The sequence below is a fragment of the Phocoena sinus genome, chromosome 15 (assembly GCF_008692025.1).
Source record: "Phocoena sinus isolate mPhoSin1 chromosome 15, mPhoSin1.pri, whole genome shotgun sequence".
NCBI classification, from domain to species: domain Eukaryota; kingdom Metazoa; phylum Chordata; class Mammalia; order Artiodactyla; family Phocoenidae; genus Phocoena; species Phocoena sinus.
Genome location: NC_045777.1, coordinates 68,630,265 through 68,646,383, shown reverse-complemented (window position 1 = coordinate 68,646,383; position 16,119 = coordinate 68,630,265). Strand labels below are relative to the sequence as shown.

The following is a 16,119-nucleotide window of genomic DNA, read 5'->3' as shown; positions in this document are numbered from 1 at the left end:
TTGTATATTACTCAAACTATTAAAAAGAGAATTTTCCAAGTGGGGTCAGTGATTTTAAGAATATTTGTCTGCACTGTTCAAAATGGTGGCCACTATCCCATGTGTTTACTGACCACTGAAACAGAGCTAGTGTGAAGTGATATGCACAAAATACATACCAGATTTCTATTATTCAGTATTTTTTAAAAAGGTAAATAATTTCATTGATAATATTTTATACTGACTACATGTTGAAATAGTAATATTTTGGATATACTGGGTTATATAAAATATATTAAAATTAACTTCAACTGTTTTTGTTTGTTTTGTCTTACTTTTAAATGACCTTGTCATTTAAACCCTCTGGGTCTCAGTTTCCTAATCCCTCAAATGGAGAAGGAGAAAAAAAAAACTGTTCTGCTTACCTTTTCAGGGCTATTATAGGGCTCAAGTAAAATATAAAAAGATCTTTTCTGGATAAATAATACTATTCAAACGTGAGGTATCATTGTGGATCTTGTACAACAGAATTAAAGGATTCTGGCAAACTGAGAAGCAAAAGTATTTCTATTTTGAATATTTTTTTCTTAAAAACAAAAAACCTGAGCTGTGATTCCACAAGCAATTATCACAATTGCCTCAGTTTATCAGTGAAGGCATCAGACAAGTGGCAGACATACCTATGCCAGGTCCATGCCAGGTGCTTTGTTTCTGTCAGGCTCTGCACCACTTGTCCCAGCTCCTCGACCCCTAAGTACACCTCAGTGGTTAAGAGCTCAGAGTCTGAAGCCAGACTGCCTGGCTTTGACTCCTGGCCCCACCATTTACAGTGTGACCTTGGTCAGAATTAGTTAACTTCTCTAAAGCTTGGTTTCCTCATCTATAAGACAGGAACAAAAACACCTACCTCAGAGTTGTTGTGAGGCTAAAAGGACTGAACTCATATAAAGAGCTTAGGGGAAAAAAAAAAGAGAGCACGCTTAGGACAGTGCCTAGCATACAGAAAGCATTCAACAGATATTCCCTAGTGCCCTACTCACCCATGCTTTGGCTTTGGCTCCTTCCTCTCACAAACTTGACTCAAACTCACTCCCAGCTCCCAGGTCCTACTTTTTTCCTCTTTTTCTAATCATCTAAAATGTCTTAACAGTGCCAGGCATTAGAAACTAAAACAAGGACTAAAGAATTAATAGTCTGATTCACTTATTTTAAATGAGATAATTACTGGTTAGAGATCTTTTCTGTGATTTCTCAGCAAGCAGCACACTGTCTAGAACCCAGGTCTGCTGAATTATATTTTTAAAAAAAGAAAAGAGAAGAGTAAGCTTAAATAAGGGCCAGGACTGTAAAGACAATACCTAACTGCCCTTGATGAGTACAATGCTCCAGGCCTGGTTATATTACCACTTAGGTTACTGAGAAAATTTGCTACTTAGACTGATGAATATGGTCTCTAGTCTCAGAACAAAACAGCCTTTGGGAGACATAACTAGTAAATACTAAAATTTCCAAGAAGGAGGAATGAAATTGGAAGTTTTCTACAATGTAAGTCTAATTTAAGCTCGAAATGAGTACATTTAAATCCACAAAGCCTTTTATAAAAATCCCTTCAAGCTTTTAACACAATAACAAAAATATCCATGAACACTGACTTTTAAACATTCTCAACCGAAAGATCCCAATTTGTGTTGGTGCCTCCTTCCAACCCTCAACCATTATATGCTTTCTAGGAACTACAATTACATGTTTAAAGTAAAGTTTATACTAAGTGATCCCTCTATAATTAACCTATTTCTCATCCTCCTTTTTCCTCCTCACTACATTTCCCTCAAGATTCCATCTAGAAATTTCTTCTAAAAACAGAACCTAGAGATAAATCCATGATAACAATCTACTACTACTATTGTTACCCTTTTCTTAAGTACAGAAACTACATTCCTGTGCTATATCAAATTATTTTCTGAGCCTAGAATCAGAAGGTAAGCAAATAGCCATAATTCTTAGATGTGAAATAGAAGGCTTTTCAAAAAATAAAAAATCATCCATTGATTTCTATTATTAACTAGAGATGTATGGAACTGAAATAAAATAAAAACCATGTAATTTTGTGTCAAAACTTTTTTAAGGAATTTAAATATTTAAATTGATATTTAACAGACAAAATTAGAAAAACTATCATAGTACAAATAGTGCAGTGAGCTTTGTTTGGTGTCTAATTGTTTATATAAGGAGTTGTATATCTAGTTTTTTATTTAAAATAGAAATTAACTCTGGTCTGAATTTAAATTTCTTTAAAAGACCACAGTTAGGGACTGTTAAATCTGTTCTCTGTATTCATGGCATAAAGACTTATTAAATGCCTTATAAAAACCACCATATTACCTCCAGCTTTAAAGTTCGCCTTTAGATGGTGAAAAATAAAGTAAAAGTATAAGATAATGTTCTGTACCAAAAGGATAAAGCCATAGCACCGAGTTTTGGAAAACCTAGGGGAATAAGAAGATTTCAATTCTATTCCTGTTCTGTCACCCTGATGGTGACACTTAGCTCATTTTAATGCTTGTGTTCCTTATATATAAAATGAATGGATTAAAACAGCATCTGAAGTCTTTTCAGAAACAAAAATATATAGTTTTTTTCAAAGTGTGCATAGATTACATAAAACAGACAGATTGTTTTTACTATAGTGACTTCATGTTTCAACATTTATATAAATGGGCCTGTCTCCCTAGCTTATGGAGATCTCTGTCACCTACCTGGATACACCTGCTGGCTCCTACTACAGACAAAAGACAAGCTCCAGGAAACTTATCTTAAAACTCCTGTGACTCACAATATATCATATGGGCTATAAGTGTGCCAACTTGGGATATTTTTCCTTTTATTTTGTTTTTAAAGAGCTATTTGGTAACAGCCTACAGAAATACCAGCTGTCCTCATTTCACCAATGGGTTGTATTCAAATTCAGTTGTAAGCTGGTTATCTAGAATTCACAGAACAGTCTCATTTACAGTGGCATTAGTCTACTAAGCTTAACATTTATTAGAGATATTAAATATTCCTTTATATTGTGTTCAATCACTAGATACTACTTTTTCTATAGGATACATAGGAATCCCTATTAATGCTGAAGATCTGACAAAAGAAAGGGGGAAAAAAAAAACCCTCCCCATCTCTCTAATGGTTATGGAACCGTATCTCTGATGATGGTTCCAGTGGGACATAGTTGGGGTGAAAGCCTGGAACCCTACAGTGAGTGAGGCAGGGATGGAGTGGTAAACAGTATGAAGAACTCACTTCAGATTTTGTGAGGGGCCAAACGCCACGAAAATCATCATTCGTGTGTTAAAGACACTGCCTTGGTGATTTAGATTTGGTTATAAAGAATATAAAGGTAAACTTTAGCAATCAGAGTCATTTATTTGTATTATGTTACAACTTAAAAATTATACTCACATTACATATTTAAAAATACAATATTTAAAAATTTTAAATTTCTCATTACAAGAAAAAAATTCTCAAATTAGGTATGGATATGATTAACCAGATTTACTGGGGTGATCGTTTCACAATACATACACAAATATTGAATCATTATGTTGTACAAATGAAACTACTAAAATGTTGTATATGCCAATTATACCTCAATAAAAAAAAAACACTATTTAAAGAAATCATTTGAGGGACTCCTCTTTCTTCGAATTTCCTCAGTATATAGAGTAAATTCCAAATAAACATGCTTCATTATATAATAACTTAAGGCCTCTTCTCTAGTCATTTCACATACATCCTGACTTACCAGCTAAATCTTGAACTCCTTAGAAGCAGGGATCAACATGGCCTAATGCATCACTCAGATGCTTGCCAAACTCATGATTCTACACAAAGTATACTCAAGCATCTTCCTCAATATATCTCAAGTTTCTGTGAGGCTCTTTTCATTAAGTAACTGGCCTTCACACACGGAACAAGAGTCTGATAAGCCTTCCCCCAACCTTAGACTTACAGAGGACACAACTTTTTCATAACAAATCCTAAGCAAAGATTGATCAAATTGCAAAGACGATCCTATACCAACAGGCCTGTGACAGAGGCCTAAGGCATTATCAATGCCAAAACTCTTTACTAGGAGTCTATTCCAAACCCTACGACAATTACCAATGCATCTCTTCCCATCACTCTTGAGTTAACAAATGGCCGCCAACAAGGGTCACCTATTAAATCAACTCATCCTCATCACTCTTAATCCTCCACAGTGCTCTGTACTCTGCTCTTCCCCAGTTTACTCGCTTCATCACACCCTAAACCCTGCAAGTTCAGAACTGAATTATATTTCTTTTCCCCTTTCTGTGTATCCCCTAACCTGGTTAACTGCTCCCAAAATGTACTCAGCCACTCACTCTGGAACCTAAAAGTCAATCTAGGTTACTCTCCCTTCATATCCTTTCAACAAATTCTATGGATTCTTTTAATAGTCCCTTCACCAATATCTCAGTCTCTAGTTTCTACCCCTTCCAATCCAATTCCACAACTGGCCATGGTTCTAAATACAATTTTAAAATACAAACTTTTATGTCACTCTACTAAAATGTCTTTGGTGTTTTCCCCAACACCCGATGGCCAAAATGGGAGAAGTGCCAACAGCTATGACCAACCCCTCCAGTCTCACCCCGACACTTCTACACTTGGCTCCTTCCCACCACCACCCCCTGCAATCAAAACCCATACTTTAACACATACAGGCTACAGACACTTAATTCTCAGTTTATACTGCTGGAATCATTTTCCATTCTGCTCCTTATTCACTTGGCTAATTTCTATGCTAAGAAAACTTCCCTGTCCCTCTACCCCATTTCAGGCTGAGTTAAGCACTTCTCTCTGGGCTTCAACAGATCCCTACCTGCCATAGTTTTGTATCCTGTTTTTCCCTACTAAATAGTGTGGAGATAACTATGTTGCTCTAGTCTATATCCAGTTCCTAGCACAAAAAAGGTATATATTAAAAATTAAAATCATACCTTTTCATTAGAATACAGAAATGGAACAGTAACGTCACCGGGTCTTTTAGAACATTTTTAAGGTCCCTGAAACGTTGATGTAGCAGGAGATGAGTGCCTAGCTCAGTTAACTGTCATCAGCCTCTAGTATTAATTTGGAAAAATCTTTACAGGCATCTTTTATTTTTCTGCAATTTGTGTTGCTTTGATTACAGTTTTTGATTAATGTATTGGTTAAAGACCTTTTGCAGCAATTATGTCTTAGGCTTATTTTTAAATATCTTAACATAATCTTCAAATTTTAAAAAATCAGCCCAGGTACTAAATAAAAAGAGAAAAGGAAATTGACACTTTGTTTCCTATTATGTTTATTATTTCCTTTATTACTTTATTTTCTATTATGTGTATGTATTACATTATCTTATTTTATTCAACTCTCATTTTACAAAACATAAGGAAACTAAGGCCCAGAGAGGCTAAAAAAAGTTGACGGCCACACTGTTCTGTATGCTATGTGGGAGAGCCTGATTTCAAAGCCTCTCTATGCAGCTACAAATTCCACGCTCTTCTCACTATAAAATGATGTATTATGAAAACCTAGGAGCACCTAATCGAAAAATAAAGACCTATGCAAAGCACTTACCTTCGAGAAAAATTATTGGCAAAATCAAATAACTATGCATTAAATTGTACACACTTAACAAGTTACTATTAATGCATATTCAAAGACATTAAATATTAAAATGAATCTCCACTGAAGTTAAAACATTAAATCAAATGCTTTAAATAATCCGGTAAGAGTAATTTTCTTTTTAATCTATGTTTAAACTGCTTAATATAAATAATTAGTTTATACATATACTACCTTCTTTTGAGCAGCTTCCTTCTTTTTCTTGTCGTCTTTTTTCTTTTTCTTTTCTTCCATCAACTGTTCTTCTTCTTGCACTAAATCCCTGAACCACACAGTTGCAATTAACTTTCCCAAAATGAATTAATAACAGTAATGTTGCATACAGATTCATTTTCACTCTTATTAGAAGGCATGGCAAATTATTCTTTTATCATTCATTGAAATAAAACACAACTTGCAACCTCAGTCTAACTATACAGCCACTGCACAGTACTTTTCTTTAGTAAGCCACAAGTAGTAGAGCTTTTATCTTAATGTTATATCAAGGAAGACAACCTGAAGTTAGCAAATTTTACACTGGGAAACAAGCAACTTCCTCTAATTCTAGCATGTAAACAACATCTCATGAGCAGAGTTACCTTGCTTCTGGCCCCAATTATCAATTAGTAGCTAATGGCAATGCCTGGAACCTTCCCCACAATCCTCTCCTGACCAGGTATCTGGGGTATCTTCAGCTCTCCTTGCTCTAAAAAGCTTTATACCTATTTTTAGAACACAACTTATTCATAAATAGATGATTTGTATTTTAGCATTATACTAATTTCATATCCTATAAACATTCTAAACTACTCTATCAATACTTGGGAAACAATCCATAATGCACTAATGTAAGTAAGTTTGTTTCAATTCTTAAAATCAGAAATGTTCAAATTTGTCAACAGAACCTCTGGCTCGGGATTTCAAAATGAATGGGCAAGTGTATTTGTCTCCTCCTTTCTACTCTCCCTCACTGAAATGATAGGGAAAAGGGTACTAAATCTATTCAGAGCTGATGAATATACAAGAGCAAAGGAAGCTGCAACCTAAGAATAAACACAAGAGAAGTCTTAAACGGCTGTATGTGCCATCCTGTGGTAGAGCTCCAGAGAGGCTCCAAGATTAGAGCTGGTTGAGCAAATAGGCACAGAGCAAAGACTGCATAAGGAATAGAAAGTCCACAACTACTCAGCTCTTTCCATCCACTTTCCATTCCTATATGGCTACATGGCCACAGGTAGCAAATGCATTTAAATCCAAAAAAACAATCAACACCCTTCACATACACAGGGCTCCCCATCAGCATCCCCCCAACCCTTTCAAGGTAGGGGACTACTGGGTAATGAAATCTACACAAAGATGGAGGAAACATACTCAAGTTACCTACATTAATTACCCTAGAGTCTAGAACCTAAACCTTCATTCATAATATCAACAGACAACCAAAAATCACGAGATACTTAAAGAAAATCAATACACAAAGAAAAAGTACCTAACTCTGCCCCGAGGAAGCTTTCCAGGGGGGACATTATGAATACCAGGCAGAGAAGGTTCAAGGGACATAAACTAGACACTTGGGAAATTGTAAATAATTCATTAAGGCTGGAATGCATATGGCAGTGGGGATGCAGTGGAAGATAAAATGAGAAACACAGACAAATACATACAAAACTAGAAGGGGTGCTATAGGTGCACTCCATTGAGATTACACAAAACTTAAGTTGGCTTTGCTGATGGAAGAAACTGAGAGAAGACGCAGGGAGACCATGAAAAACAAAATGAGTGACATTATGTAAATTGATGGTAATTCAGTAAAGTTAACTATACCACTGCTAAAATCAGAAGTTGGAAAAAGAGGATGATAACTGTTGCTGTATTTCATTCCATTTTGTTCAAAGCAGCACTGTCGTGTGGCTAACAGAGTAGCAAAACAGACTCAAGCCAACTGTAATCATGACTCATTCTCTAGCGTTCCGTGTGAGGGAGGTAATGAGACTGAGCAAGCTCACTCACTGTACTCCTGGAAGCCAAGGCTGAGATAGCCATAGCATGTGCGAGAAAGAACAAATTCGCAAACAAAAGCAAATAAGTTCCATCATCGTCATGTTACTCAACCAAAGCTGTTTACTAGCTCCAAATACTTAAACTCCTTCAGCCTCAGTTTCTTCATTAAAACTGGGGATAAATTACCGTATGCACCTACTTCCTAGCATTTCTGTAAGGTTTAAATGAAGAATGCTTACTTAACACATTTGAGTAAGCAACTCAAATGCCTAGTCAGGAACCCCTCTCACCAATTCTCAGCGGCATCTCTAAGACTGTATTCACTCTACTTTTGTCAAGATATTTAGGGTCACTTATTATGCAGAAACTCAGGAATCTTTAGCATTTGTTCTTTGTGTTTGCCTGTGAATTACAGACAAGTCCTTTTCTAACCTTGTTCTACATCACTATAATTTTACTCTATGGGATGTTCCTTTACTATTTAACCGGAATTTTTTTCTCCCTTCTCAAACTTCATTTTGAAGACTTTTTGATGACATTAGCAAATGTTTTCCTGACCAAAAATGGTCTCTTTAGTACTTAAAAGATGAACCGTATTTCCTCAAGGAAATAATATAGTATCAGTTGATACCAGAAGCATAAGAGAAAAAAGTTCTCTTCTTCAATACTGTCATCACCACCAACTAACCACACTTTTCCCACATCTCCTTCAGAAAGCCAACTGGAAAAATATATATAAATATACCTAAACACTTCGACTTTCAGAATTTAAATGCTAGTAGAGAGTCATATAAGATATTTGATTCTATCTTTCACCACATCTATCAAAAGGAATAAGGGTCGATAGATCTGATAGGTCTAAGTTGTCCGTGTTGTACATGCTAAGTTGTACATGCTCCACAAAGACGACATTCCAGTCAGCAATCATTCGTCCCTTGAAAGTTAGTAGCAAAATATCTCAAATATGCAAGTTCTGGATCTAGGAATGAGAACAAACCTCTGAGTGATTAAAATGTTACAGTGACTATGCTGGGCAGTTTAAATATATTTTCCCATTTGTCACTTTTTTAAAACGATAGGGACAGGTTTCCCTTCTATAGATGAAGAAACTGAAGCTCAGACAGGTTAAGCGACTTGTCCAAGGTCATACGGTTAGTATACAGTGGAGTAAGGATTCAAATCTTGGTTCTCAAAGTCATGGTCCTTCCTTTCCCCTACACCATAATACCTCCCAAAGTACTAGCTCTCTTTTCAGAAGCCATAGAGAATAATCCTTTTCCTTTAGATAAGTTAAGTGATAGATCTTCTCACTTTTATCTTTTCACCAGACTGTGTGCCTCCACAATCCTTTTCTTATTTCCTTCCACCTTTTATAAGAACACTTAAGAACAATGTACTACAGGAAATACAAAGTATTGGAGTTCCAAAAACCATGGGGTGTATAATCAGGAGCAAGAACTGCAAAAGACTCAAAGACAAAGACTAAACAACCACTGGTTTTAACAAGAGGGGACCAGGCATTGGTGATATTTAAGACAGCAATTTCAGTATTTTTTATTTTGTGAATGTTTGTGGGAGGACAATGTGGGAGAAACAACTAGACCACAACCAGTGAATAGTTGTAAAGTCCATACTTGAGGAGTTCAATCGTTTTGTGGGGTTTTTTTGTTTGTTTGTTTTAAGAAGAAAGAGAAGTAGGAGAGTAGCTAAAAAGCTATCAGAAGTGAGCAAAAATGCCTGTCTTTTTAAAAAAAACACTCATGAAAAATGCAAGGTTTATGACAGAGTACATAGTATTCTACCATTTGTGTATAAAGTGAGAGAGCCTATGTATTCATATTCATCTGTATGTGTCTAAAATGACTCTAAAAGAACACCTAAGAAACTAATAGTAATTGTGGGGGAGGAAGCAGAAGGAACTAAGCATTTGGGGCCTGAGAGGAAGGGAGATCTCACTGTATAAACCTTTTCATACAGTATTTTAGTTTCTGAGCTATGTAAGTATTCAAAAACTTAAATATTAAAAATTTTCCAGTGTTAATATTACATTTTACTATTTAAAAAGTAAAAGGCTGTCCTGTTTCTGGTTTGCTCCGAGATCCAGTCATGAATGCATGCTATATTCTCTTAGATTTCTTTTTTGTATCTATTGAAAAGGTTACAGAATTTTTGTCTTTTGATCACTGATATGATTAACTCTATCGATGGATTTTCTAGTATTGAACCAAGCTTTGCATTTCCTAGTATAAAGCCAATTCAATATATTATTTTTTTAAATAAATTGCTGAGTTTTCTTTCTAATAAAGGCAAAAAACTATAATGCTACACTATTTTTTTATACTAATTTCACCGGCAAAAATGTTCAAGAATAATAATATCCAGTGCTGGCAAAAATGAAAGTAAAGAGGTTCTTGCTTATATTACTGGTAGAAAACTACTATAACCTTTTGGAAAGTATTGTGGTAACAGTTTTAAAAATTAAAGTTACACATAATCTGAGAATTCCCTGGCGGTCCAGTGGGTAAGAATCCGCACTTCCACGACAGGGGCCACTGGTTCAATCCTTGGCTGGGGAACTAAGATACTGCGTGGCGGGGGGGCGGGGGGGAGGCAGGAATGAAGGAAGGAAGGAAGGAAGACATAATCTCTCCAGCCACCCCATGCTTCAGAATGTGTCTTACAGAAATAAAGCACTAGTACACAAGGCCATATGCGTATGAAGGTTCACTGCAAGGTTCACAAGGGCTGAAAAGCTGAATGTCCATCAATAAAGAAACGGCTTTATAATAGCATAGCATATTGGATTGAAAAAAAAGTTGATCTGTTTATTGATTTGAAGGAATGTCCCTGACATTGTTAAATGAAAAAAAAGCAATTTGCAGAACTGTGAACAGTGTTAGCCTATATTTTTTTAAAGTTGTCTGTTTGTATATTTGTATAACTTTATACAAATTTAAGGAAAGACATGAGGAAATACCCTCCTGAACTAGGACACTAGAGTAACCTCACAACTGAACCAACTGTTTGGGGAAATTGTTATGTTTTTTAAAAAGCATATCCCCATGGAAAATGTTATGGTGAACATGCATTATTTTTGTAAATTAGTACCAAAAAAATGTTTTTTAAAAACATCATGTCTAGGATTTGCTTTTACTACTCCAGTCCCCACCCCATCTTCCCAAAAAAGGAAAACAGAAAAATGAAACAAGATTGACAAAATGTTGACAATTGCTGAAACTGGGTAATAGGTACGTGAAAGTTCTTTATTCTGTTCTATTTTTGTGTATGTTTGAAATTTTCCATAATAAAAGACAAAAATGATCACAAGCCTCCAAGCAAATGATTAAAGGCAACAAGGTGGGAGATCAGAGACAGATGAAGCAGATAACTGTGTGAACCAAGTGTCTTAGGAACAGGAAGAGGATGGGTAAGGCAAGTGTCCATAATGGCAGCAAGATAGATCTGGGATCTAGAAAGCCCATCCTGGAACTGCTCTTCCTGATGCTTGGTCAGTTTTCCCTACATTCCCAACACGAGTATCATTAAAAACAATCACTTCCAAAGGATACTCCTGTAAACTGCTGTTGGATATGGACTAGCAAGGACCTCTGGTGAGCAACTTAGAAATATCTATCAATATTAAACTTTTAAATGTCACTATGTTTATGACCCATCAATTTCAATCTAAGCCTCTACAAAGGGAAATGTACAAAAATAGATACTGCAAAATAATAGCCTAAAAGCCAATCAATAGGGAAAAATTAAACAAATCATAATGTACTCATGCCATGAAATACTACGCATTAGTTTAAAAAAAAAAAGGAGGGGAGTTATAGATTTCCATGGTGTGCAGAAAGGAGTTATTAACACAGCAGGTATAAGACTGTGATCCTAAGAAAGGACTGCAAGGTTGGCCACTGGCTGGTGTCAAGGAACTTGGATTTCAGGGAGGTTCCCACCAATCCCTAACTGATATGGGTAAGCTTAGTACAAACAGTATAGTTTTGCTGAAAGCCTACGTTTCTTATGGCAGTTGGGAATTTTGGTACACGTTAGGCAGAGGGTACCTACATAACCAGCCCCTAAAAAAACCCCTAGGCACTGAATTTCTAACCAGCTTTCCTGGTAGACAGGTTTACATATGTTATAATTTGATGCTAGAGAAATTAAGCACATCCTGTGTGACATCACAGGGACAGAAATCTTGGGAGCTTATACCTACCTAGTTTCCTCTGGATTTTGTCCAATGTGCCTTTTCCCTTTACGGATTTTGCTTTGTATACTTTCACTGTAATGATTCACAGCCATGAGTATGACTATATGCAGAATCCTCTGAGCCTTCCTAGTGAATCATCAAACCCGAGGGTGGTCTTGGGGAACCCCCTCAACAAATGTGGCCTTACAGAAAAGATCTCTAAGACACACTGCTGAGCTGAAAAAATGTCACGGTCCAGATTATATCATTTGTTAAAAAAACAAAAACAAAATCCCATTAAAAAAAGTACACATCCACAGGATAGCAAGGAAGCGGACCCTCAAGGTATCTGGATGATCTGACTCTCTGTATCCAAAATCATTTAATAATAACCTACAAAATGTTTAATCAATAAGAATGTGCCTGGGGATTCCTAACGTCAAGCAGTCTGCTGTGTACTGGGAGAACCCAAGTAGAATACATGGTTTTAAACTACAATTTTGTAGGAACAACAACTGAACACACCCGCAATATGGAAACAAGAAATCATTTGGTAGAGGCCATAAGCAAGTTCAGGAAAATAAGACATGCATATGAGCTGTTACAGCTAAGCAAAGCTTCATGGAGCAGTAAGAAGTTGATCTGGGTCTTAAAGAAGAGGCAGGATTTCTAAAGAGAGGTGGGCTTTTTCAAGCAAGGGAGCACACAAAAGGGCATGGACACCAGCAAAGCACAGAAAACTGTTAGCATGGCAATTTCAGGGTCCAGTGTTGACTGGGATAGAAAAGGGAGGAAAAGCACTGGGTAAAAGTAGGAAATAAATTTGCTCAATAGGGTGAGAAGACTGTTGCAGTAATCCAAGTAAAAGTGTTATGTCCTGAACCATGATGGTGGCAAGCGGAAATGAATAGCAAAGAATAAATCCAAGATAATCACAAGAAATTGGAACAGTTGACAGTATTAATAAGAATGGGGCTTCCCTTGTGACGCAGTGGTTGAGAGTCCGCCTGCCAATGCAGGGGGCGCGGGTTCGTGCCCTGGTCTGGGAGGATCCCACGTGCCGCGGAGCGGCTGGGCCCGTGGGCCATGGCCGCTGGGCCTGCGCATCCGGAGCCTGTGCTCCGCAACGGGAGAGGCCACAGCAGTGAGAGGCCCACGTACCACACACACACACACAAAAAAAAAATATATATATATAAATCAATAAGAATGACAAAAGAGAGACAAGATAATGACAACTCCAGATTATAGAAAGCAAAAATTTTTAAATGGAGGCTCTGTTAGAAATGATTATAGAAAATAGGGGGCTACTTTCCATAGGGCCCAACTAGCCTATCAGTCTCAACCTACCATAAGCCAGCTCATCTTCACACAGAAACCAACTGTATGTTACAAGCTAGTTTTGAAAATAATTTCACATCTTCTGCCAAAAAATGTTGTTCACCTACTTTTTCTCTTACAATTTATTGTTTTCTCCCAGCCTTCCTGCTTCTCCTTTTCCTATCTGCTTGTCAGCCTCTTCTGTTTTCCTCCTCCTTGTCCTCCTATGCCTAAATTAATCACCAAAGCCAGTCTAGCACCACAACAGGAAGTCACTGGTAACCTTCAAAGCTATAATTTCACCAGATAGTAAAGATGGAAACCAAACTGCTGCAAAAGAGGTTAAGCGTGATCAGATTTTCAAAAATTTAGCCATGATATGAAAAAAAAAACCAGGATAAAACTGAAGTTTTTTTTTTTTAAATAAGGAAGACTAGTACTTATTTGGAAGTAAAAAAGGGGTTAAGGAATAAAGGTATCAGAGAGGGTGATAACAGATGGGGTAACACAAGAGAAGCTTGTTTACAGTCACAGGTAGTTTATACCTGCAAATGCTAAAGTAGTTAAATAAAACTGATACATCCATAAAATGGAATAACTATACTGCTGTAAAACAGATAAGGAAGGCCTCCATATTCTGATATGAAAGGATCTGAAAGGTATATAGTTAACTGGGGAAAAAACTAAGGTTCAGCATACTATCTTTTGTGTTAAAAGTGGGGAAGAGATAGGAATATATATCCCCCATGTGCTCGTATTTGCGTAAAGGAATTCTAGAAGCACACACATACAGAAACTAATAAAAATACCTATTTGTGATAGAAATATGTGGAGAAAAGAGGACAAAAGACAGGATGGCGGCAACACTGTGTATTTCTAGATAGCATTTGATTCTGAACCATAAAGCACAGGCAGGTAGTGAAGTCAGCGTATCTTCCTCTTAAGAATGAAGAGAAAATAAGAAAATAGGACATGATGAGGTATCAGTGAAGATACAGATGATACATAGTCTGGATCTCTTCAAAAAGTAGCAGGTTGAGCTTGAAGGGGGCTTCTACTGGCCTCATAAACTACGCAATAAAATAATGCTAGTAAAGGATTACAACCCACTGAATAAATGAAAAATCCATGAGTCCCTACTAATATGAATAAATGAATAAATGGATGAATTAACAGGGTAAAGGGACAGATGGTACAGTAGAATGTCAACTAATGTAGCAAAAATAATGGACTTAGAAAATCACCATTTAGCAATCTTTTGACTCAGGCAAGAATCTTGATGAGAAATAATATATTTACATAGTTTCAAAGTACTCCCAACAATATAATTATTAATTACAAAGAGAAAGTACTAACTTTACGGTGGTGAAACCTGACATATACCAGGTAGTTACCCAAGTAGTTTAAGTTACCATCGCCAATAATGAGATAAATGGACATGATGCACCTCCTTATATGAGGCAATAAGCAAAACAACATCAGTCCTGTGCTGTTCCTGCCAAAAACACATAATGTAAATCTAATCAAGAGGAAACATCAGACAAATATAGATTGAGGGACATTCTACCAAATAACTAACCTGTACTCTTTAAAAAATATCAAGGTCTTCAAAAACAAAGACAGACTGAGAAACTGTTCCAGAATACTGGTGACTAAACAAACTTGAAAACTAAATGCAGCCTGTATCCTAGATTGAATCTCTGACCAGAAAGAAGTTTTTTTTTTTAATTTGCTCTAAAAGTTATTACTGAGACAATTGGCAAAATTTGAGTAAGATCTGCAGATTTGCTATTAAGACTGTACTGAATAATACTTTTCCAATTTTGATAATGGCACTGTAGTTACTAAGAAAATGTCTTTGAATTTAGGAAATACTTATTTTGTCTTTAAATTGAAATATAGTTGATTTACAATGTTTCAGGTGTCCAGCAGTGATTCAGTTTATACACAAACACACACACACATTCTTTTTCAGATTCTTTTCCATTATAGGTTACTATAAGATATTGAATATAGTTCCCTGTGCTATACAGCAGGTCCTTGTTATTTTATATATAGTAGTGTGTATCTGCTAATCCCAAATCCCTAATTTATCCCTCCCTCCCCTCCCCTTCAGTAACCATAGGTTTGTTTTCTATGTCTGAGTCTGTTTGTTTTGTAAATGACTTGATGTGTATTATTTTTTTAGATTACATATATAAGCGATATCATATAATGTTTGTCTTTCTCTGACTTAACTTCACTTAGTATGATAACCTATGTTTGCAGCAACACAGGTCCACCCATGTTGCTGCAAATGGCATTATTTCATTCTTTTTTTATGGCTGAGTATGTTAGGAAATAAATATTTACGTTTTTAGGGGTAAAGGGACATCACGTCTCTAAGTTACTCTCAAATGGTTCAGGAAAAAACCATTATGCATGTAAAAAGAGAATGAGAAAGCAAAGGTGGTTAAATATCACCGTTTGAGGAACACAGATGGAGGCTATTCAGGAATTTTTTGTCTAGTAAAATTTCTCTCAGACTGAAATTATTTTCAAATAAAAAGCGCAGGTTGGGGATAGTGATATTAGAATTTTAAAAGAACTGAAACCTCCCACCGTAGCAACAGGAGCACTGTACAGTTTACAAGGTGCTCTGAAGAGATCATCCATTTTGAACCACAATGCCAAAACACAGAATTTATGTTATTGCCATTTGACACTAAAAGAAACCAAGGATTGGAAGCTCTAAATGACCTGTACAGTGTAAGACAATGGTAAAGGCTGACCCCAAATCCGGTTTGCTAAACTACGCTCCTAAATCTACTCCTCTTTTGAGGCTTAACAATTACTAGTTCCTTCATAATTCTTTCCAACTCAAATAAAACTCACCCTTGACCTCTAATTAAACAATGCTCATTTTCTAATTATTTCAGATGTTAATCTCACTGTTCCAAATAGAACTAATTACTGTT

At 36.3% G+C, this 16,119-nt stretch overlaps 1 protein-coding gene across 6 annotated transcripts in view; it reads right to left on the bottom strand.

Annotated features, from left to right (window-relative positions):
• The window catches only part of TNRC6A (trinucleotide repeat containing adaptor 6A), a 98,483-nt gene that overhangs the window by 70,477 nt on the left and 11,887 nt on the right, over positions 1-16,119 (bottom strand). For 5 of the 6 annotated variants that reach the window (XR_004345593.1, XR_004345594.1, XM_032603742.1 and 2 more), the window contains exon 3: positions 5,842-5,929. The exons of the other annotated variant lie outside the window; for it this stretch is intronic. Coding sequence is in view for 3 of the 5 variants with exons in the window: in XM_032603742.1 (XP_032459633.1) it covers positions 5,842-5,929 (88 nt within the window). In the remaining 2 variants the exon portion in view is untranslated. The remainder of the gene's footprint in view (positions 1-5,841; positions 5,930-16,119) is intronic. 6 annotated transcript variants of the gene reach the window in all.